Source organism: Oncorhynchus mykiss, chromosome 7 (genome assembly GCF_013265735.2).
Source record: "Oncorhynchus mykiss isolate Arlee chromosome 7, USDA_OmykA_1.1, whole genome shotgun sequence".
In the NCBI taxonomy this organism is placed as follows: domain Eukaryota; kingdom Metazoa; phylum Chordata; class Actinopteri; order Salmoniformes; family Salmonidae; genus Oncorhynchus; species Oncorhynchus mykiss.
In genome coordinates this window covers 59,294,609-59,317,228 of record NC_048571.1, presented here as the reverse complement: position 1 = coordinate 59,317,228, position 22,620 = coordinate 59,294,609, and the positions used below count along the sequence as shown (strand labels likewise).

At 42.5% G+C, this 22,620-nt stretch overlaps 1 protein-coding gene across 5 annotated transcripts; it reads right to left on the bottom strand.

Moving 5' to 3' along the window:
- Positions 1-181: 181 nt before the first annotated feature.
- On the bottom strand, positions 182-18,187 carry LOC110528105 (SWI/SNF complex subunit SMARCC2). Of its 5 annotated transcripts, none has more exons than XM_036983652.1 (25): positions 18,065-18,187; positions 17,096-17,215; positions 16,788-16,873; positions 16,488-16,569; positions 14,119-14,211; positions 13,933-14,005; positions 13,708-13,777; positions 13,328-13,403; positions 11,932-12,179; positions 11,544-11,668; positions 11,249-11,308; positions 10,846-11,014; positions 10,227-10,298; positions 9,962-10,075; positions 9,106-9,259; positions 8,779-8,898; positions 8,609-8,671; positions 8,149-8,407; positions 7,776-7,937; positions 7,547-7,608; positions 6,934-7,060; positions 6,648-6,811; positions 4,508-4,642; positions 3,867-4,254; positions 182-3,703 (listed from the first exon to the last, which is right to left on the bottom strand). In XM_036983652.1, exons 1-25 carry the CDS (start codon positions 18,173-18,175, stop codon positions 3,645-3,647), a joined length of 3,192 nt encoding a protein of 1,063 aa, XP_036839547.1. In that variant the 5' UTR covers positions 18,176-18,187; the 3' UTR covers positions 182-3,644. The 5 variants fall into 5 exon arrangements, with proteins under 5 accessions (XP_036839547.1, XP_036839550.1, XP_036839549.1 ...); XM_036983655.1 differs by having other exon boundaries at positions 7,547-7,605; XM_036983654.1 differs by having other exon boundaries at positions 13,933-14,002.
- Positions 18,188-22,620: the final 4,433 nt, after the last annotated feature.

The window sequence follows — 22,620 nt, the reverse complement described above, 5'->3', positions numbered from 1 at the left end:
ACTCACAGCCTGCCCTCTTGTGGTGCCTGCAGTGCAGATGGAGCGTTGGGTTATTTCCATAGGCCTAATGTAACAACCAGTGAAAGATGTCTTCCTTCACGTAAGGGTTGAGTGTTTAGAGCCATAGTCATACTGCCAAAAATTCTTAGTGAACTACAGCCTGACTGAAGACAATTGTAGCTTGAAGTTTGCCATGGTACAGTCAAGATGGCAACAATGACCAAACTGTACACATGTCACATTTATTACATGGTTTTTAAAAACTTTTTGTAAGTAAAACCATCTTTTTTCTTTTTTATATGAACTGCAGAGCAACTGACACTAATTCGGTAACGGTTCAGCTGAGGAAAGGTTAATTTCTACTGTGTAATCAATGCAATCATTAAAAACAAACTGGACAGACATATTTCATATCACGAAATCCACACAATGTAGCAATGGAGACCAAAGCAGTCCATCCATGGTCACGACTAGTGAAGTTTCTAACACTGGCTATCTGGACAAGTTTCATCAGAGTATATATATGACACTCAGAATGTGTGTGATGTGCTGGTGCGTGTTCTCATACAGACATACCAAACTATGAGCATCACAATCCCTCAGCCCTTATCAAACACTGGGGGGAGGGGGCGATGGAACTGATGGAACTCTTAGGGGAAACAGATCTCCATGGCATGCATTCACACCCATGCTCACAGTCACACTGACTGACAGGTCATTGTGACCTATTAGGACCATGCACATGACAGTGAGGGAGGTTACAAAAATACAGCAATTAGATGCAAACAGTAATATCAAAGAAACAAGATGGAAAACCTGACAGTCAAAAAATATAAAAATAGATAGGATACATAAAGATATTGTTACAAATATTAATGGACAGAATTCTCTATAAACTGAACTGACTTTTGAGATCCCTTGACTTGCACAGTTCTTTTGTAACATTAAAGCCACTTCCATTACATAGTAATCACTTCATGTGAGTTGGACCTGTCATTGGAAAAACACAAACTATAAAAATCTGGATTTCCCAAACATCCAAAACTCCAGCTACACCCCACTGACTTATATGGAGAAAATGGCAAACATGATTAAAAAGGATGTTGGTTTATCAATGAAGCAAGAGTTGTGACGGTGATGTCTTATGTCTGTAGTTGCTAATAGGGTTCTTCTGGAGCCTACATCCAGTCATTACTTTAGAGTATAATCTTTACAATGGTATGATTGACTGATACTGAGGAGCCATACTGGACATACTGACAGAATCCAAATATGACGCATACATGAATACAAATCATATCTGGGTAATTACTGCTTGTCTTATGATTACGATCTGCTCTATGAAAGCCCAACTGTTTCAGATATGAATGTTCAAAAACAAAATAGAGTTGAAGGGCCAATGAAGATGTTTTTTTATCTCAATATCAAATCATTTCTGGATAACAATTAAGTACCTGATTATTTTAGACCATTTTAACTGAAAAAAAAAAATAGCTTCTTAGCTAAAAGCAATTTCTCAAGCAATAATTTTTCTAGGACTGTCGAAGTGGTCTGAGTGAGGGGACTAATTAAAGGAGCCTAATGGGAGGGACATGTAACCTGAAAACTAGCTATTGTTGGCAGAGAGGAGGGCAAACTCTCTTTGTTATTGGCCTATTAATTTAAACCGCCTGGTTATGTTGCCATGTAGTCCAAAACCCAACCCTTGCAAGACAAGATGACATTTTCAAACAGCTCTTACACTAAAGGGCATTATCATAATTTTCACAATTTTACAGCATTATTCCAACCTCATAGTGTGGAAACATATAAAACACAGGGAAATAAAGTTTTTGACTGCACTGTCCCTTTAAAATGAGGACTTTTAGGACATTGTGACCTGGTCCTTGTGGGTCCTCGGGGGCACTGTAACTCTGGGAGTATGTTGCCCTTCATCAATACTTTAAGTGGTTTCTAATGCTCAGTCATATAGGGATTTTGTCCCTTCAAATTGGAGTGAATCATTTGTCAGCATTGTAAACAGAAAATCCAGTTAACAGTACATAGTCTTACTAACTGAAATGGCAGTAGGGCCAGATGAGACCGTTTTCAAGTGGAATACATATTATTACAAAGAGTAATACCATTCGTTTTCATTGCCCTCACACATACTTTTTAGTTTAGGATACATCTAACCAACAGGCCAACCCCAAATCTCTATAACGCCACATTCACTAACATAGGACAACAAGCTTGATGATCTCATATTTCGAAACTATGACATCCTAGTAAAAGTTCAAAACAAGAAAACAGTTATGTGCTTCAGGTCAATTTAGGCCTAGATTCAATCAGATCAAGCGTTAAGCGGCGATAGCCGACACCCACATAGCTGATGTTTTGGCGGTGTTGGAGGTAGAACTGTCAAATCGGTGAGCAGCTGCTCTTGATCATTGTCAGGTAGTCATACCCGTCTCACATTACAAGTTCAGAACGAGAAAATGTAGGCTATATAGAAATAATGACACTCAAATTGAAAATCATTCAACTAAATAATGAGGATTTCTATCAGCCTAATCGAGTTGTAGATTACATCACACATTCCAGTATTCAAACTTGTAAACAATGCTGCATGGTATTCTTGTAGGGCTCTATTAAATCTGTAAAGCTGAAGTGTTACAGATTCCAGGATAGAAATGTAATGGTATTTTCCGATTGAGCCGACATATGCAGTGTTTACCGTGAACACAGTCTCTGCTAATGCGGGAACACTGCCTTTAAATTTCAATCAGGGTGTAACGCTGAACTTCTGTGGTGCGGATTGAATAAAGCCCTTAATGCTACTTCATGCAGCCAATGGCAATGTACGCTTTAGGTATAATGCCAGGAGCCGCTTGTGCTATTTGACAGCTCTAACGCAGTTCTACCTCTGACACAGCCACAACAACAGCTTTGCGGATGTTGTCTAAAGCGGATCTGATTGAATAGAGCCCTTAGTTAATAATGATTTGTCTTCAGATTTGGCCGCCGGAGAAACATATTTTCAAAGTGCAAATCTTTTTTTCTTAAAAAAAAAGTACCTACTAGGGTACCTTGGGAGAATAGGTAGGTAGGTATGCCTGTGAACATGACTGGGAACATCTGACCCTCAGTACACTATAGAAGAAAACAAAAGCACCACTATTCAGAGGGCTGCTAAGACAAGAGTCCTTTAGTTCTCTTCATATCCTCAGGTCAGGTGGCGTATTTACATGACAATACTCTCCTGGTTTAACCTTGGGTCCGATGTGAAGGGTGAAAGTAATTAAGCAACTTATGTCTGTAAAAAGAAGACTGTTCGTTTGAAAAGTCTTCATTTGCATTTTCTTTTTAGTTGGGAGTAATTTTAAGGGGGTTGTTTCCACCTAATGTTCATTCCGGTAGGGAATGTTTTTGTTTTGTTTTTCTGTCGCATGTCAATCGTCCAGTCCAAATGTTAAAAATGATCAAAGTTTGTTGTATCTCCTTCAGTTTGACTTCTTCATTTTCAGATGATACAGGCAGAATTCATAGGTACAAAGTGGTCAATGTCATTCAGTTTGCCAAGACCTTTTTCCTGTCTCTCTCTCTTCTTCCCTCTCTCTTTCCCTCCTCTCTCTCCCTACCTCTCTCTCTTTCTTTCTCTCTTTTCACTGTGGAGTGGGAGCAGCGGTTGAGGAGTGGAGTGTATCCCCAGGGGCGCTGGACTCTGGGTTCAAAAAGAGAAGAATTTGAGATGTGTAACACAAACATAGTGCAAAAACATTCAACAGTACAGTTCAAGTTAATTCCAATGGGTCACATGATCACCTTTATACAGTATTAGGTAATTACTGAAAATTCACAGTTGGTCAATACAAAATGTGACTCACCGTGGAGTGTTGGGGTGGTGTTGGTGCTGGAGTGGCCTGGCGGGCGGGGAGGTGAGGAGTGAGGACCACTGGGGGTTGGCTGGGGCTCAGTGGGCTGGGCCTGGGCAGAGGAGGGGCCTGTCATGGGGACGGAGGAGGCAGAGGGTGCTGGGCTGGGAGCTGGTTGTGGTGCAGGGATACTGGGGGCCGGCTGGGACTGGGTGGCTGAGGGGCCCTGGGGTGGGGGGCCCGTGGGAGCCGGGGCGGGGTGTGGGCCTCCAGTCTGGCTATGCTGCTGGTGCTGGATCTGTTGGAAGTGCTGCTGACGCGCCCTCATCTCTGCATACTTCAACTGCTCCATGTGGAATGACTGACGGTCTGCCAGCAGCTGCTGCCTCTGGTACTCCAACTACACACACACACACGCACGCACGCACACACACACACACACACACACACACACACACACACACACACACACACACACACACACACACACACACACACACACACACACACACACACACACACACACACACACACACACACACACACACACACACACACACACACACGTAAATGCGCAGTCCAACCAACAAAGCAAAACCAACTAGTCCACTTAAACTAGATCCCCCATAATGCTTCGCTACTGCCTGACTCACAGCCTCCCTCTCTCGGTCCATGATAGTCTCCAGCTCTTCAAAGTGTCTCAGTTTGATCTCCAGCTTCTTCATCTGAGTCTCCACCAGCAGAGCCACCAGAGACTTGATCTTTCTCTCCTCCACCGCAGCCAGGTGCTATGGAGAGAGAAAGACAGAGAGGGAGGGAGGGAGAGGGGGGGTGGAGAGGAAGAGAGAGAGAAGAAGCATAGGGGAGAGAAAATAATCTTTAGTATGTGTATAGCACACAACTGAACATTTACTGTTTTTTGTATTTTCTTGCACAGTGAAAAAAATATACTAAACAAAAAAACATTATTTACATAAGTATTCAGACCCTTTGATATGAAACTCGAAATTGAGCTCAGGTGCATCCTGTTTCCATTGATCATCCTTGATGTTTTGACAACTTGATTAGAGTCCACCTGTGGAATATTCAATTGATTGGACATGATTTGGAAAGGCACATACATACCTGTCTATTTAAGGTCTCACAGTTGACAGTGCATGTCAGAGCAAAAACCAAGCCATGAGGTCGAAGGAATTGTCCTTGGAGCTCCGCGACATGACTGTGTCGAGGCACAGATCTGGGGAAGGGTACCAAAACATTTCTGCAGCATTGAAGGTCCCCAAGAACACAGTGGCCTCCATCATTCTTAAATGGAAGAATTTTGGAAGCACCAAGACTCTTCCTAGAGCTGGCTGCCCGACCAAACTGAACAGTCGGTGGAAAAGGGTGACCAAGAACCCAATGTTCACTCTGACAGAGCTCCAGAGTTCCTCTGTGGAGATGGGAGAAACTTACACCAATCAGCAGCACTACACCAATCAGGTCTATATTGTAGAGTGGCCAGACGGAAGCCACTCCTCAGTAAAAGGCACGAGAGCCCGCTTGGAGTTCGCCAAAAGGCACCTAAAGGACTGGGGTGAAGGTTCACCTTCCAACTGGACAACGACCATAAGCACACAGCCAAGACAAAGCAGGAGTGGCTTCGGGACAAGTCTTAATGTCCTTGAGTGGCCCAACCAGAGCCCGGACTTGAACCCAATGGAACATCTCTGGAGAGACTTGAAAATAGCTGTGCAGCAACGCTCCCATCCAACCTGACAGAGCTTGAGAGGATCTGAAGAGAAATGTAACCTTTATTTAACTAGGCAAGTCAGTTAAAAACAAATTCTTATTTACAATGACGGCCTACGCTGGGCCAATTGTGCCACCCTATGGGACACCCAATCCCCGTCGGATGTGACACAGCCTGGATCCTAACCATAAAGGTGTGCCAAGCTTGTAGCGTCATACCTAAGAAGCCTCAAGGCTGTAATCGCTGCCAAAGGTGTTTCAACAAAGTATTGAGTAAAGGGTCTGAATACTTATGTAAATATGATATTACATTTCCTTAAAAACCTGTTTTTTATTTGTCATTATGTGGTACTGTGTGTATATTGATGAAAAATACAACAATTTAATACATTTTAGAATAAGGCTGTAACGTAACAAAATGTGGAAAAAGTCAAGGTGACTGAATACTTTCCGACTGCATAACGTTACTGGATGACAAGAAATACCACCTCATTTCTTATGAGATTTTAGGATGATTGTACGAATGGTCATATTTTTCTCTCATGTGGCCTCAACAGCGTGTTAGGCAAAATATGTGCTTTGATTGAAACTAAACACAGGTAAGCTATGCAGTTTAACACTATCTGCAAAAAAATTTGCTCCACTGTATATAATTCAGTACAGGCTTACTTGTAGGCTACTTGGAAACAACACTGTATAACTCAATAAGATCTAAATGCATATCCCATGAAACTGATTGAGATCAAATGATTGGTATGCAGGCGCTGCATGGACGTTTCAGAATCAGAACGTGTTTCAGATCTTCAGCTGTGGGGAAAAGGGATCCAGGTGGGCGGGACGGGGTGGTTACCTCCGGATCTGCAGTCTCTGCCTATTTTTGAATCCCTGGGGATTGGCTAGGAGAGCTGATTTTGAATCAGGTGCCTCCTAATGTAATTGTATGAACTATGGCAAAACTGATCGTAGATCAGCACTCCTACTCTGAGAAGCTTGATACATACAGCATCTGATCCTAGATCTGTGGTTAGGGGCATCATGCTAAACAAGGGTCAGAAGTCAGACCTTGGCTTTGACGGCAGCAGCAGCCAGGGCAGAAGCAGCAGCGGTAGCCAGGTTCCCCTCTCCCACATCCCGTTCCACCTTCGCCTTCCTTTCGCCCTCGCTCTCTCCTTCTCTATGGCCCTCCTCCAAGGCCTCCTTCCCTTCCTTCTCCTTCTCTCTCTCACCTAATGCAGAGTGGGAAACATAGAAATCACACTTAATTTAGTGTCTGAGAAAGAGAGACAGAATCCACTATTTTACAGAGATTACAGAGACATTCAAATTCAGTCACAGACATAAACATTACCCATCTCTGTCTCTGTCTTCTCAGACTCTCGGTCCCTCTCTCCTTCTCCCTCTCTCCCTCTCTCCTCCTCCTTCTTCCCGTTTTCTCCTTGCTTCTCATCCTCTTCCATGGCTCCATCTTTATTCTCCTGTTATCACCATGGGGATAAGGACAACAAGGTCAGCTCTTTACTGATACTTTATTTTTTTTACCCCTTTTTCGTGGTATCCAATTGGTAGTTACAGTCTCATTGCTCATTGCTCGGGAGAGGCGAAGTTTGAGAGTCGTGCGTCCTCCGGAACACAACCCAGCCAAGCCGCACTGCTTCTTGACACAATGCCCGCTTAACCCGGAAGCCAGCCACACCAATGTGTCAGAGGAAACACTGTGCACCTGGCGACCGCGTCAGCGTGCATTGCGCCCGGCCCGCCACAGGAGTCGCTAGTGCGTGATGGGACAAGAACATCCCTGCCGGCCAAACCCTCCCCTAACCCGGAAGACCGTGCCACTCGGGAGGCCGTCCTTACTGATACTTGAGTATCGATCATCACAACATAGACAATTCAGAACTGGTTTGCCAGAAGACTCGACCATGCAAACACAGGTACAGTAGAAGTCCAAACAGACACCATACCTTGGTCTCCCTCTTCTCCTCACTGGATTGGCTGTCACTCTTACTCTCCTCACTGCTCTCTTCTGGAGGCAGAGAAAAGACAGATAAGTTGTCAGCCAGCCTTACGTCTGTCTACCCCACCTGCAACTCGTTTTTCAATTCAGATTGATAAACTATTGACATACATACTTATGTGGAAACATGACCAAAGATGACTATAGTTTTATATAATAGTAGATGGAAGCTGTACCAGGTTTGTCTCCTTCCTCCAGGCTGGTGCCTGCAATGCCGCTGCCCTCCAGGCCGTAGAGGGGGTCCTGTCTGCCACTGGCCCGCGCCGCCTCCTCCACCCTCCTCACATGGGCCTCCACCAGTGCTGCTGGGACCTCCTCCTTCATACGGGAAAACTCCTCTGAGAGAGAGAGAGAAGAGAGAAACAGCTGAACGCTACACCCAATACACAATCCATCTCTAAAATGTCTCTCTTGAGAGAAATTGTTTTTAAAAACCTCAAGACACTTCCTGGTAAATAACGGTTAACTAAACAGTTATCTGACACAAATCAGGCCAGTCTTTACTCTGTGTGATCCGACCGACGGTTAGTTAGTGAGTTGACCCCTCACCCAGGGCAGACTTGGCGGCTGCGGAGGCCACGCGGGGGTCCACCACGGAGGCCAGGAAGGCCACGGTGCTCATGACGGGGTTGCCTGCCTGGCTGAAGGGGACGGGCTGGTAGGCCAGGGGGCCCAGGGACGAGGACATGTCCTCCAGGTATGGGTCCTCAATGGGCAGACGCAGGAAGTGCAGGATACACTCATCCTGGGTACGTGAGCCCACGTGCTCTGACACCTTGTTCCAGTCATCCTTGTACATCTCCAGACCCTGAAAGGGGAGGGATGATATGATTGATATTAATAATTATAATATTATATTAAGCCTTAGATTTTGTTTTCAGATAAGTGCTTTCTGTGTTTTTGTTCCTCTCAACACGTTTTCAATTTTAAGTTTATTTGGATTTAAAGGGCATTTTGTTGAACCATTCTGTTGAATGGTAATAAAGTGGAGGAGACAGCTGTTAGTTACCTCTAGCAGCAGTAGTGTCTCCTGTTCGGTCCAGTCTCGCATGGCATTGGCAGCAGTCTTACTCTGTAGACAGGAAGAAGTAATATCACTGAAACACATCACTACTCTTTAATAGTTAGCTATACAGTGCATTATGATCCTCATCAGTCCTGCAGTGTTGTGAGCCATACCTTAGGAGGCCCAGTCTTCTTGCTGTACATGTCTGTCCTCAGGCCAAAGTTCTGGAGGTCGGCTGGCTGCTTCTCCTTCACCTTATCTGGGAATGACAGAATCTGCTGGGCCGCCGGAGTCTAGAGGGGACAGAGAGAGAAGGTAAGTGGAGTGAAGCTACAGTCAAATAGAGACATCTAGAACCAAAATATAGATACAATTTGTGTTTGTGCGTGCACATGTGTTTGTGTGTGTGTGTGTGTGTGTGTGTGTGTGTGTGTGTGTGTGTGTGTGTGTGTGTGTGTGTGTGTGTGTGTGTGTGTGTGTGTGTGCGTGCGTGCGTGTACCTGGGATGCCTTGGGCTGCAGGGGCACCAGGCTGGAAGGGGTGTCAGCCAGGACGTGGAAGTGGGAGGTGGGCGGGGGGCCCATGGGGGTGGGCCGGCTCTCTGAGTCCACCTGGTAATTGATCAGACCCCACTGCTCCAGGAATGCATGCACCCTGAGGAGAGGAGGAGATAAATATTACTGCAGGAAGTAGATGAAAAGAAAAGAATACACAACAATGACAGTGTGTACACAATGTACTACAGCAGGGGTGTCAAATCTGGTCTAAAGGTGTTTTTTTTTAACTCAATAAACTTTAAAATGTCTAAAACCAAATGGAAACTGTGTAGAAATGATAATGGACCTACATTCATACAGTTTCTTGACCGTGTCCATCTCTCTAATCAACCAAATGAAAGCTAGACAGTCAGGCAGCATCGAAAATTCCATGATGACCAGAGGACTAATTTTTGCACATTTTGACGGCGAGGAAATATGATCCATTTTCAGTGCGGCCCTCCGGACCTCGTTGAAGACCGAATGAGGCCCTCCGGACCTCGTTGAAGACCGAATGAGGCCCTCCGGACCTCGTTGAAGACCGAATGCGGCCCTCCGGACCTCGTTGAAGACCGAATGAGGCCCTCCGGACCTCGTTGAAGACCGAATGAGGCCCTCCGGACCTCGTTGAAGACCGAATGCGGCCCCCGGGGCAAAATTCGTTTGACACCCTTGTTCTACAGTGTTAAACCAGCCTGATCTGAGCGCAGCGGTCTGGTTTCACGAAGCTAGTATTATACTCTTCTTATAAGAATTACAAAACGGAGTAAACTGTAATGCGACTGTTGTAAATGTCCTGTGTGCAGCGAGTCCTCCTAACCTCATGATGGCACACACGTCTCCGGCCAGGTTCCTACGACAGGCGGTGGAGGTGAGGTACTCCTGCGGGTTCAGCCTGTACGTGTCAATCATGAAGTTCCTGTAGGCCAGGTAACTGTGGAGAGATAGAGATTCTTGTCAGTGAATATACAGTTAAGTCACTCCAAACCTTAAAGCTGTGTGAAAGATGTTGTTTTATGCATAACACAGAGGAGTGCATAAGCTAGGCATGTGTAATAATAATATGTTAGCATGGGTTTACTCACATCTCAGGGGTTTTGGATTTGTTCTTGCCATTGAAAAACTCTGGGAGGGCTCTGCGCTCAATAGCATGGACACTGAGAAAGAGAGAACGAGGTTAACATACAGTAGACTAGCTATATCATTTAAGAGCATTTCTCTAGAATAGGGATGGGCAACTGGCAGCTCCCACCCTCGGATCAATCCCCCCCAGTTAGGGAATAGTAGAATACACAAGGTTCAATTTCATCAGCAGCTTTTTTCTTGTTATGTCAGTCACTGATAGTTAACCATGTCAGCTAACATTTCTTAGATTGCTAAGTTAGTTTAGCGGACAGCTATCTAAACTTGTTATGGTCGAATTACCGCCCAGGGGACCCACATTGATTTAGTTAGTCTCACTCAGATATTATATTATAAACTGCAAACATTTCTCTCCACCCTATGGTAAAATGTGTAGAACTGTAGGAAATGTGCTTTAAAACAGCTCATTGTCCTCTCTACTCCATGACACAATGAGTAGAATTGCATGAAGTTAGTTATAAAATTGTAAAATCTTGTGTATGTGTAGAATTGCACGAAACAAACTCTAAAGCGTAAACTATAAGGCTGATGATCCGGGGGTGGGGGGGATGTGTAGCCTACCTGTTGTAGTCAAACCATGCAGCGTAGCTGGGGATGATGATGTGGTGGGTCTGCTCAGTCACGTTGTCCTCATGGAGGTCCGACCCTTTCACCGGCTCTCCCTTCACACTCGGAGAGCCCTCCTCCTCCTCCTTTTCTGCAGTTTCCATGGATTCATCCTCTTGCTCATCTGTTCAAGAGATAAAAGAGGAGATAATGAACATAGGGGGACAGAAAGGATAGATTAAGCTAAAATATAGTGACCTCACCCTGCAGACAGTGTATACACTGAGATGTAAAGTTATGATGTGATGTGTGTGTTGTGCATCAGGTTGGATACTGTGACAGCAAAACATTTAAATAATCTGTACATATGGACAAATATAGAAAGTATTGTATTGATGAAGTAGTTCAGGGAACTCACCCAGGTCTGTCATGGTACCTCCTTTCACTGGTGTCAACTCAGAGTCTTTCTTAGTGTTGGCTACAGAGAGACAGAGACAGAGAGGGAGGGGGGTTTGCATTTCCTGTGACACAAGACTTTAGTTCAACCCCTGACCTTCAGTCACAATGATGATGCTGATGTTTCAACCAGCGTAAATATCAGGAGGATAAGCCAATGGGCTAAGTCAAAATCGTACATAATAAAGTGTATGTGTGAGTTAGAATGTTCACTAACAAAATGTCATATGTATTGTACATGTGTGTGTGTTGTGTACCTGTCTTAGGTAGGGTGACCTCCTCTACAGCAGGTACAGGTGATGGTTCATCCAGATCTTTAGTCAGATCCTCTGGCTCCTCCTCTCTCTGGCCTCGCTTAGACTTAGTGTACGGGGTGGTGGGCCTACACACACACACACACACACACACACACACACACACACACACACACACACACACACACACACACACACACACACACACACACACACACACAAAGTCAGTCATACTGTATAGCATCTAAATGCTACTATTTCTTAGTCATAGTGTGTGTCAGCAATCTACAGATCTCCCAATGACACCTCTACAAAGGGCCTCCTCCTGGGCTGGCCTATACAGTAGTAAACAAAGGGTAGTAGGGTAGCACACACACACACACACACACACCCTTTCTTGGTGTTCTTCTTCTTGCTCTCCTGGGATGTTGGAGTGGGCGAGGGGGAGGGTGAGCGCTTCCTCTTCTTGGCGCTGCCGGGCTTCTTGTCCCGGCGCTCATCCCCTGGGGTGGTCACCTCGTCCGTCAGGGTCTTGGCTGAGATCCTCTTCCTCTTGGGGCCCCCCTCTCCGACCTCATAGTCCTCCTCATTCATCCACTCATTAAACTGGTCCAGGTCCAGGATCCACTTGGCATGGACCTGAAGAAACACAGTTTTTAATATGATGTCATAAACAGGGTGTGAATTACAGGGGAGCCAGGAGGGGCTCAGCTCCTCTGAATGAGACATTAGCTCTCCTAAATGCAACAAAAGTCCAACTTTGGAGGGGTCTCTAAATAATGCTAATTTAATATTATACTATTTGCTTAAAATGTAGTGGTAAATATGTTTTACAGTGGTAAATATTACAATAAAAGTGTCCAAATACCACTACATCACTGGCTACCGGTAGGCCTATTTGAAGTTCATGGTAACAGGCCTACAATTTGTAGCCTAGAGTAGTAAATTGAGCATGTGTATTTGGGTGACCCTTCCCGTTTTCCCCGGAACAGTTTCAGCGTCCCAACTTTTCAGCCTACAAAAAAGTTACATTTATCAGCAAAATGCATCAATTGTAGGTTTTATCAATGGCTGAATGTCATTAGGCACACTGTTTGGTGTTTTGTAATGGCGTAAGTGTACATGCGATGCACTGTTTGGATTGTTTTGGAGTGGTTGAACATGCATACTTTTTGAAGTCATTTGTTTGACAAACAGATGAAAACACTGTGACTGGTTGTGCCCATGCCACATTGAAAGGTAATTCATTTCTACCATTAAATGATATCTTTATTATTAGGCCCATAAAACAAATTCATATAGACACCCCCGAATATCACGGTGTAATTCGCACTCTGGTCATAAACATGTATATATGTTAATACTTTCTTACATGTATATATGAGAGACAGAGAGAGCCATGTCCGGATACCGGTACTTGCATAATAAATAGTACGCTGATTACTGTATTTATGCGAATAGAAAGTTTTATGGTACATGAGATTTCAAAAATATTGTATGCTTTAAATGTAAGGATGTCATATTAATTTCTGCTCTTCATCTAATACGAATTAGCTGCATGCTATTGAGGACGAGAATCGTCTATTTCAGACCCAAGTGTGTTTGACAAGGGGACGAGGCGAGCTGTCCAAAACGAATGAATGACGGCTACTATCAGGATGTTCTAAATAGTAGGCTACGTAGTATGGTTAGTACAAAGTAGAGAATGTTTGTAATTAGTAGGAAAGAGCGATTTTGGGCACAGCCCTTACACACAGAAAGAGAGGAAGAAAGCTATGTGTGCTGACCTTCCTGGGTTTCTCTGGGCTGGGCGGATCTTCCACAGCTGCCTCCACCTCACTGGCTGAGATCCAGGTGTCATAGCTGAGCAGCAGGGGACAGAGGTCAGATGGAGGTCAGAGACTAGTGTCAGCCTAGTGCACTACATGTCACAACATGGTGCTATAACACAGGCTGAGAAAAACAGTATGGAACTGTTTGCTTTTGTCGTGGTGTATGAATAGGTAAAGGAGATGTGGGTATGGGTTAGAGAGCATTTTAGTGTACATTCACTGTGTGACTTTACTCAATAGTGTCAGTGTCGCAGGTGTTAAAGCATGCTGTGCTGCTAAAGGCTAAGGTTGAGTTGACTGTGTCAGGCTGAGGCCCCAGTATGGACAGTACCTACCTGTCAGGAGAGTATCCCCAGTGGAGCAGCACCTGCTTGTCTCTCTTCATCACCGGACGCACCCACTCCTCTGAACCAGCCAGGGGATTGGTGAGAGAGAGAGGGAGGGGCCTCATTTTCAAGCCACTACATTTTTGTCATTTAGTAGATGCTCTTATACAGAGCAAATAAGGTTAAGTGCCTTGCTCAAGGGCACATTTGATCCATAATGTTAGACTGACTCACCCTCCTCAAGACTGGCAGGGATGGGAACCACCACATGGGAGCTGCATGTCTTGTCTTCAGTCACTGAGCCCTGCTAGCAGCAAACAAACTCTGCTTAACTGTGTTTGTATGTTGTGTTGTATTGTATTGCACTGTATGTGTACTCCATATACAGTTTTGTCACTAGGTCAGTGAAGACAAGCCTACCTGGTGCCTCTTGATTATGTCCTTCAGTTTCCCCAGAAGCTTGGCCTCAATGTCAGAGCTCAGGTAGATCACTGGTCGACTCAGACAGTTGTTCTAATCGACAGATGGCAAGAAAGAGAGAGAGAGTGAATAAGAAAGAGAGAGTGAATAGAAAAGAGAGAGTGAATAAGAGAGAGAGAGTGAATAAGAAAGAGAGAGTGAATAAGAAAGAGAGAGTGAATAAGAAAGAGAGTGAATAAGAAAGAGAGAGTGAATAGAAAAGAGAGAGTGAATAAGAAAGAGAGAGTGAATAAGAAAGAGAGAGTGAATAAGAAAGAGAGAGTGAATAGGAAAGAGAGAGTGAATAAGAAAGAGAGAGTGAATAAGAAAGAGAGTGAATAAGAAAGAGAGAGTGAATAAGAAAGAGAGAGTGAATAGGAAAGAGAGAGTGAATAAGAAAGAGAGAGTGAATAAGAAAGAGAGAGTGAATAAGAAAGAGAGAGTGAATAGGAAAGAGAGAGTGAATAAGAAAGAGAGAGTGAATAAGAAAGAGAGAGTGAATAAGAAAGAGAGAGTGAATAAGAAAGAGAGAGTGAATAAGAAAGAGAGAGTGAATAAGAAAGAGAGAGTGAATAGGAAAGAGAGAGTGAATAAGAAAGAGAGAGTGAATAAGAAAGAGAGAGTGAATAAGAAAGAGAGAGTGAATAAGAAAGAGAGAGTGAATAAGAAAGAGAGTGAATAAGAAAGAGAGAGTGAATAAGAAAGAGAGAGTGAATAAGAAAGAGAGAGTGAATAGGAAAGAGAGAGTGAATAAGAAAGAGAGAGTGAATAAGAAAGAGAGAGTGAATAAGAAAGAGAGAGTGAATAGGAAAGAGAGAGTGAATAAGAAAGAGAGAGTGAATAAGAAAGAGAGTGAATAAGAGAGAGAGAGTGAATAAGAAAGAGAGAGTGAATAAGAAAGAGAGAGTGGATAAGAAAGAGAGAGTGAATAAGAAAGAGAGAGTGAATAAGAAAGAGAGAGTGAATAAGAAAGAGAGAGTGGATAAGAAAGAGAGAGTGAATAAGAAAGAGAGAGTGAATAAGAAAGAGAGAGTGAATAAGAAAGAGAGAGTGGATAAGAAAGAGAAGGTGAATAAGAAAGAGAGAGAGTGAATAAGAAAGAGAGAGTGAATAAGAAAGAGAGAGTGAATAAGAAAGAGAGAGTGAATAAGAAAGAGAGAGTGAATAAGAAAGAGAGAGTGAATAGGAAAGAGAGAGTGAATAAGAAAGAGAGAGAGTGAATAAGAAAGAGAGAGTGAATAAGAAAGAGAGAGTGGATAAGAAAGAGAGAGTGAATAAGAAAGAGAGAGTGAATAAGAAAGAGAGAGTGAATAGGAAAGAGAGAGTGAATAAGAAAGAGAGTGAATAAGAAAGAGAGAGTGAATAAGAAAGAGAGAGTGAATAAGAAAGAGAGAGTGAATAAGAAAGAGAGAGAGTGAATAAGAAAGAGAGAGTGAATAAGAAAGAGAGAGTGAATAAGAAAGAGAGAGTGAATAAGAAAGAGAGAGTGAATAAGAAAGAGAGAGTGAATAAGAAAGAGAGAGTGAATAGGAAAGAGAGAGTGAATAAGAGAGAGAGAGTGAATAAGAAAGAGAGAGAGTGAATAAGAAAGAGAGAGTGGATAAGAAAGAGAGTGAATAAGAAAGAGAGAGTGAATAAGAAAGAGAGAGTGAATAAGAAAGAGAGTGAATAGGAAAGAGAGAGTGAATAAGAAAGAGAGAGTGAATAAGAAAGAGAGAGTGGATAAGAAAGAGAAGGTGAATAAGAAAGAGAGTGAATAAGAAAGAGAGAGTGAATAAGAAAGAGAGAGTGAATAAGAAAGAGAGAGTGAATAGGAAAGAGAGAGTGAATAAGAAAGAGAGAGTGAATAAGAGAGAGAGTGAATAAGAAAGAGAGAGAGTGAATAAGAAAGAGAGAGTGAATAGGAAAGAGAGAGTGAATAAGAAAGAGAGAGTGAATAAGAGAGAGAGTGAATAAGAAAGAAAGAGAGTGAATAAGAAAGAGAGAGTGAATAGGAAAGTGAGAGTGAATAAGAAAGAGAGAGTGAATAGGAAAGAGAGAGTGAATAAGAAAGAGAGAGTGAATAAGAAAGAGAGAGTGAATAAGAAAGAGAGAGTGAATAGGAAAGAGAGAGTGAATAGGAAAGTGAGAGTGAATAAGAAAGAGAGAGTGAATAAGAAAGAGAGAGTGAATAAGAAAGAGAGAGTGAATAAGAAAGAGAGAGTGAATAAGAAAGAGAGAGTGAATAGGAAAGAGAGAGTGGATAAGAAAGAGAGAGTGGATAAGAAAGAGAGGGACACAGAACAATAGATAAATAAATAGTTTTCCAAAGAAGAACACAGCAGACTGACCTGTACCAGGGATTTCTCGATAGTCATGAACATCTCCACATTGCGGTCCATCCGAGAAGGATTCTGAAAGTCAAACCTGCGCCTGCCATGAAGACAGACAGGTGTAAAATATCTCAAAGAACCTCGTCAAATATTTCAATAAAAATGCATCCTTGTCAAAATGAAAACATCTCAAGGATCAATCTATTTTGTTTAATCTTAAACAGAACTTTTCAACTATACAACTGGGTTCAATTCATTTGAAGGGAATGTATGTGCAGTGAGCCAAACAAAATCTAATGACGTTAATGAAACTCTTACCAGCCCTGATCACTCTTGAACTTGTAGGCTGCTGCCAGAATGTGGCAGAGAGCCCCACCAGACTTAAAGTCCAGGAAACTCTTCATCTGAACAGAAAGACAGAGGGTTAGATACAATATTCTTGGGAGTCCCACCCTATGGGACTCCCAAACACGGGCGGTTGTGATACAGCCTGGAATCAAACCAGGGTCTGTAGTGACGCTTCTAGCACTGAGATACAGTGCCTTAGACCGCTGATCCACTCGCGAGCCCTAGAATAGTGTAATAGGGGAAGCACAATCCCCAATTGTGTGTGTGTATGTTTGTACCGGCAGCCTGGTGAGAGGTGGGTTGCTGACATGTCGTCCGAATACCTCCTCCTGAAACTGCAGTAGCTGGACCACTAGGCTGGACAGAGACTTGTTGGTGGGGGGCTCCGCCTGGATGTACTGAGGGATGAGAGAGAGAGAGAGAGGATTAACATGGAAATGTCAGAATAAATAGACATTGTAACTTAAGTTTAGTTTGTGTGTGCATGTGCGATAGCGAGAATATATATATTTTTTCTATATCCACCATAGTACTTTGACAGTTTGAACACTACAATTAACAAAAGCAGAATTCATTTGATGGTCAAAGAAACAACAGGTTTCTTTACGTGAATCTTTGCATTCTTTCTGTCTGGGCCAGGTTGAGAATGGTAGAGCTGGGCGCATGCTCTGAGACAATAGACAGGGCTTTTTGGCAACACTATAATGAGAAAATTCTGCACACCATCTGGGAAGGGGTAAAAGGGGGCGGATCATTAAAACTCAAGGCGCATATACTGCCTTAAAAGAACATGGCGTGCAATGGGGTGAAAGATAAAACCGAAAGCGCCGGTAAAAAGACAGCTCAACATCTGGATTTGTGCACTTGCGCTGCCGGTGCGGTAGCCGGAGTATAGACATCTGCAATCAATGAAATTACCGTTAGATAGCCAGTTGGGTTTCCTCCCCTTGAACAAAAACCTGCAACACAGGCCATTCATTCCCCTCTACTAAAAGGGGGTAGTAACATGGATTTATGTTCATAATTTGCAACGCGGAATTTCCCCAAGACGTTTTCGCAGCATCCTTTTGTTTCAGTCTCGTGAATGTGTGGATTCAACCGCTGAACTATCCTGCAACCCATCTCATCTCACACCCTCCTTCTCCTTTCTCTTTGCTCACTCGTTTTGCTGTTAGGATTGCTCTCCTTCATTTATGATAATATGAATGCGTGTATTTATTACTTTAGCAAAAAAAAACAGGCAGTACCTTTTTATAATTCTTGCCCAACCAAACGCGGACATTGTCGAATTGCGAGACGGTATCAGACGTTTCGAAATATTTTACGTTCGGGCCGCCGTCTTTCTTCCGCACCGCCATCTTTGTCTGCAGAATGACAGCGACCTGGTGGTGGAAAGAAGATACTGCAGTCGGTGGGCCCATTACTGCCACTGTAGTTGCAGTAAATATACAATAGGTGGCGTCATTGCATAAAGATAATGCAGTGCGTAATAATGTCTGCATCGTTTTAAACATGGACACCAGAGAGTGCACATTGAACGTAATGTAGGCCTACCTTTCTAAATTATGTTTTGACATGGGATGAGAGAAATCATTACCACATTATAAATATGTATTTTCTACATAAAAACAAGCATTATGTATGCCTGGTATTTATTGCTATTTAATTAGGTTCGTTAGGTTTCAGACATTCTGCTCTCATTACCCAAATGTGCTTGCTCACTATTATAGCAGTTCTCTCTCCGAGTTGTATTTCGCCAGGGCTCACTTGAAGAAGAGATGTCCATCTTGTGGTCTCCCTGTTTTTTATTTTTTATTTAACCGTTATTTAACTAGGCAAGTCAGTTAAGAACAAATTATTATTTACAATGACGGTTAACTGCCTTCTTCAGGGGCATAACAGATTTGTACCTTGTCAGCTTCGGTTGCTGGCCTAACGTTCAAGGATAAAAAGATTGAAGGGATACTTGGGATTTTGGCAATGAGGTCCTTTATTCACTTCCCCAGAGTTAGATTAACTTGTGGAAGTTAGGTTGCATTCCAAACACTTAAAAGACACACCCTCTCCCCTCAAATTAAGTGGACACCTCTGATGACATATCATACATGACCTCTGACAAATTGACAATTGCGGGGCAAGGGGTGAGGAAAGAATGAACGAATTTGACATTTTCTTGCCCAGAAATGTGTCTCTCGTTCATCCCACGGTTGTGTTTTCAGTCATCATGAAACCACTGGTAGCTGTTGTGTGTGCATTATATGCGCTACAGTCAATTATGTTTGCATTTCACATCTTGGCTAGAAGACAAAGCCTCCGCAGACATCGAATGTTAGCCATCTGACTATATCAGGTAAATCGAAAATTACAATCTAAGTGTGATGTCAGGGAAAGTTGTACACGCAAGCTAACCTTTCCAAAAGCAAACCAAACAAAAACATAATTACTTGTATGATACGTGTTTCAGCCGTCATGTGCATTAGTAGCACAATTTCTAACTTATTTAAATTATTTTTTACATACACTTGTATGTTTATTTCTCCATATTAATATTGGTTTTAAGTTTTGGCAGATTTTTCTTAGCAGATGTACAATCATCGTAAATTAAATTATGCGGCGTTTCAGGCACCGGAGTGAACATAATTGTACGGTCGCAAACTCGATCAAAAACGAGGGCTGAGGGGCTTGTGTTGCCAACTTCCTATGCTTGGCTAATCATTTAGACCGTCTACAAAGATGGCCGTGGGGATTCCCCAAGTGCATAAGGTGAGGCTAAGTGGAGGAGGGTGTGACTTTTATGTGTTTGAAACGCAGCCTTAGAGTTAGGTTTGCGAGCCAATGCTAACTAGCATTAGTGCAATGACTGGATGTCTATGGGTATGACTGAAGGTCTATGGAAGTCTGCTAGCATAGAATTCCAGTCATTGCACATGTTAGCAGATACCCATAGACTTCCAGTCATTGCGTATGCTAGCAGATACCCATATAGACGTCCAGTCAATGCGCTAATGCTAGTTAGCAATTGCGCTAGTTATTAGCTTCCTTCAAACTGCACGCAAAAATGGTATCCACAAGTTCATCTGACTCTCGGTAAGTAAATAAAGGGCCTCATTGCCTAAATCTAATGTATAAATAATATATCCCAGAAACATCCATTTCACATTGTTCCAAAGACAGAAACGCGGCTGTCTAGTGAATTCTTCTCTTTGACCTTTTGCTCCTATTCTCCGTCTACACCAGTCTCCGCATACCCCTCATTAGCACTAAGATAGATGTATATGTTTGTGTGTGTGTGCGGAATCATTACTTTTGTGTGTATGGGTTCATACAAATCAGTGTTTATGCATGGAAATGTGTGAGGTAATTGAAAGTCTACATGTGTCTGTATGTCTTGAGTGTAAGGGGGTGTGCATGTGACCAGGCAGAATGTATGTATTTCTGTGTGTGTATGTGTGGGGGGAGGTGCTGGAGAGGAGACTGAAGCCTATTGATTATTTTAATCCTCCTATTTGTGAGTCTGTGATCCTCTCAGCTCAGCCTTCCACAGGGGGATTGCTAATGGGCACGAACGCTTCCCTCCTATGCCCTCGCTCCCTGTCCAATTAACTTTACACTGGAATCTGCCAGGATAGAGTGTGAGGAGGAGGGGAGACTGCCGAGGTATCCCCCCTCCCTTCCACCACCACTATCCCTCCAGTCTCCCGTAGGAAACAAATTCAGCATCCAGAATACTATTACCTCTCACCTTTAATTAAATATCTGTCTGCTTGTTTTCACTCTGACAAGATGAGACCACAGACTAGTTCACTGAGGGAAGGAGCAGGACACGGGTCTATTCTGTAATTCTAGAGTATTGCTTGTGGTTTCAGGGGTTAAGAGATGGGATACAGCCATTTTATATGAGGAAGGGATTTCTCTATTACCTAGCTAACTGTGGTAATAGTGAGATAAAAAAAATGAGAAGTTGCAAACTCAGAAACTATTCATACCTCTTGACTTATTCCACATTTTGTTTCGTTACAGCCTGAATTCAAAATGTATTCAATTAAAAAAAAATCTCACCCATCTATGCATAGTACCCCATAATGACAAAGCAAAAACATGTTTTTAGAAACATGTATATCTAATTACATAAGTATTCACACCCTTGAGTCAATACTTTGTAGAATCACCTTTGGCAGTGATTACAGCTGTGAGTCTTTCTGGGTAAATCTCTCAGAGCTTTCCACACCTGGATTGTGCAACATTTGCCCATTATTCTTTTAAAAATTCTTCATGCTCTGTCAGTTGGTTGTTGATCATTGCTAGACAACCATTTTCAGGTCTTGCCATAGATTTTGCCATAGATTTTCCAAGTAGATTTAAGTCAGAACTGTAACTCAGTCACTCAGTCAAAATGTAATGTCTTCTTGGTAAGCAACTCCAGTGTAGATTTGGCCTTGTGTTTTAGATTATTGTCCTGCTGAAATGTGAATACATTTTCCTGTGTCTTGTGGAAAGCAGACTGAACCAGGTTCTCCTGTAGGATTTTGCCTGTGCTTAGCTCCATACCATTTTTTTTTATCCTGAAAAACTCCACAGTCTTAATGATTACAAGCATACCGATAACATGATGCAGTCACCACTATGCTTGAAAATATGGAGAGTGGGACTCAATAATATGTTTTGGAGTTTCCACAAACATAACACTATTTATTCAGGACAAAAAAAATAATTACTTTGCCACTTTTTTTGTAGTATTACTTTATTGCCTTGTTGCAACAAGGATGCGTGTTTTCCAATGCCTCGCAAAGAAGGGCACCTATTGGTAGATGGGTAAAAAAATAAGAAAAGCAGACGTTGAATATCCCTTTGAGCATGGTGAAGTTATTAATTACACTTTATCAATACACCCAGTCACTACAAAGACACAGGCGTCCTTCCTAAGTCAGTTGCCGGAGAGAAAGGAAATTGCTCAGTGATTTCACCATGAAGCAAAACCGTTACACATTTGAATGGCTGTGATAGGAGAAAACTGAGGATAGATCAACAACATTGTAGCTTCTCCACAATACTAACCTAATTGACAGAGTGAAAAGAAGGAAGCCTGTACAGAATAAAACTATTGTAAATTATTTTACCCATCTACCAGTGGTGGAAAGAGTACTCAATTGTTATCCTTGAGTAAAAGTAAAGATACCTTAATAGAAAATAACTCAAGTAAAAGTGAAAGTCACCCAGTAAAATACTACTTGAGTAAAAGTCAAACTATTTGGATTTAAATATATTTAAGTATCAAAAGTGTAAATGGAATTTCTAAAATGTACTTAAGTATCATACGTAAAAGTATAAACCGTTTCAAATTCCTTATATTAAGCAAACCATGCCTCGCAAAGAAGGGCACCTAGATGGCAGTGGTGTAAAGTACTTAATTTAAAATACTCTAAAATACAACTTGTCGTTTTTTTGGGTATCTGTACTTTACTTTACTATTTATATTTTTTCTAACTTTTACTTTTACTTCACTACATTCCTTAAGAAAATAATGTACTTTTTACTCCATACATTTTCCCTGACACCCAAAAAAGTACTCATTACATTTTGACAGGTAAATTGTCCACTTCACACACTAATCAAGAAAACTTCCCTGGTCATCCCTACTGCCTCTGATCTGGCGGACTCACTAAACAGAAATGCTTTGTTTGTAAATTATGTCTGAGTGTTGGAGTGTGCCCCTGGCTATCCGTCAATAAAAAAAAGAAAATAACATTGTGCCGTCTGGTTTGGAAAACCTCCCTGGTCTTTGTGGTTGAATCTGCGTTTGAAA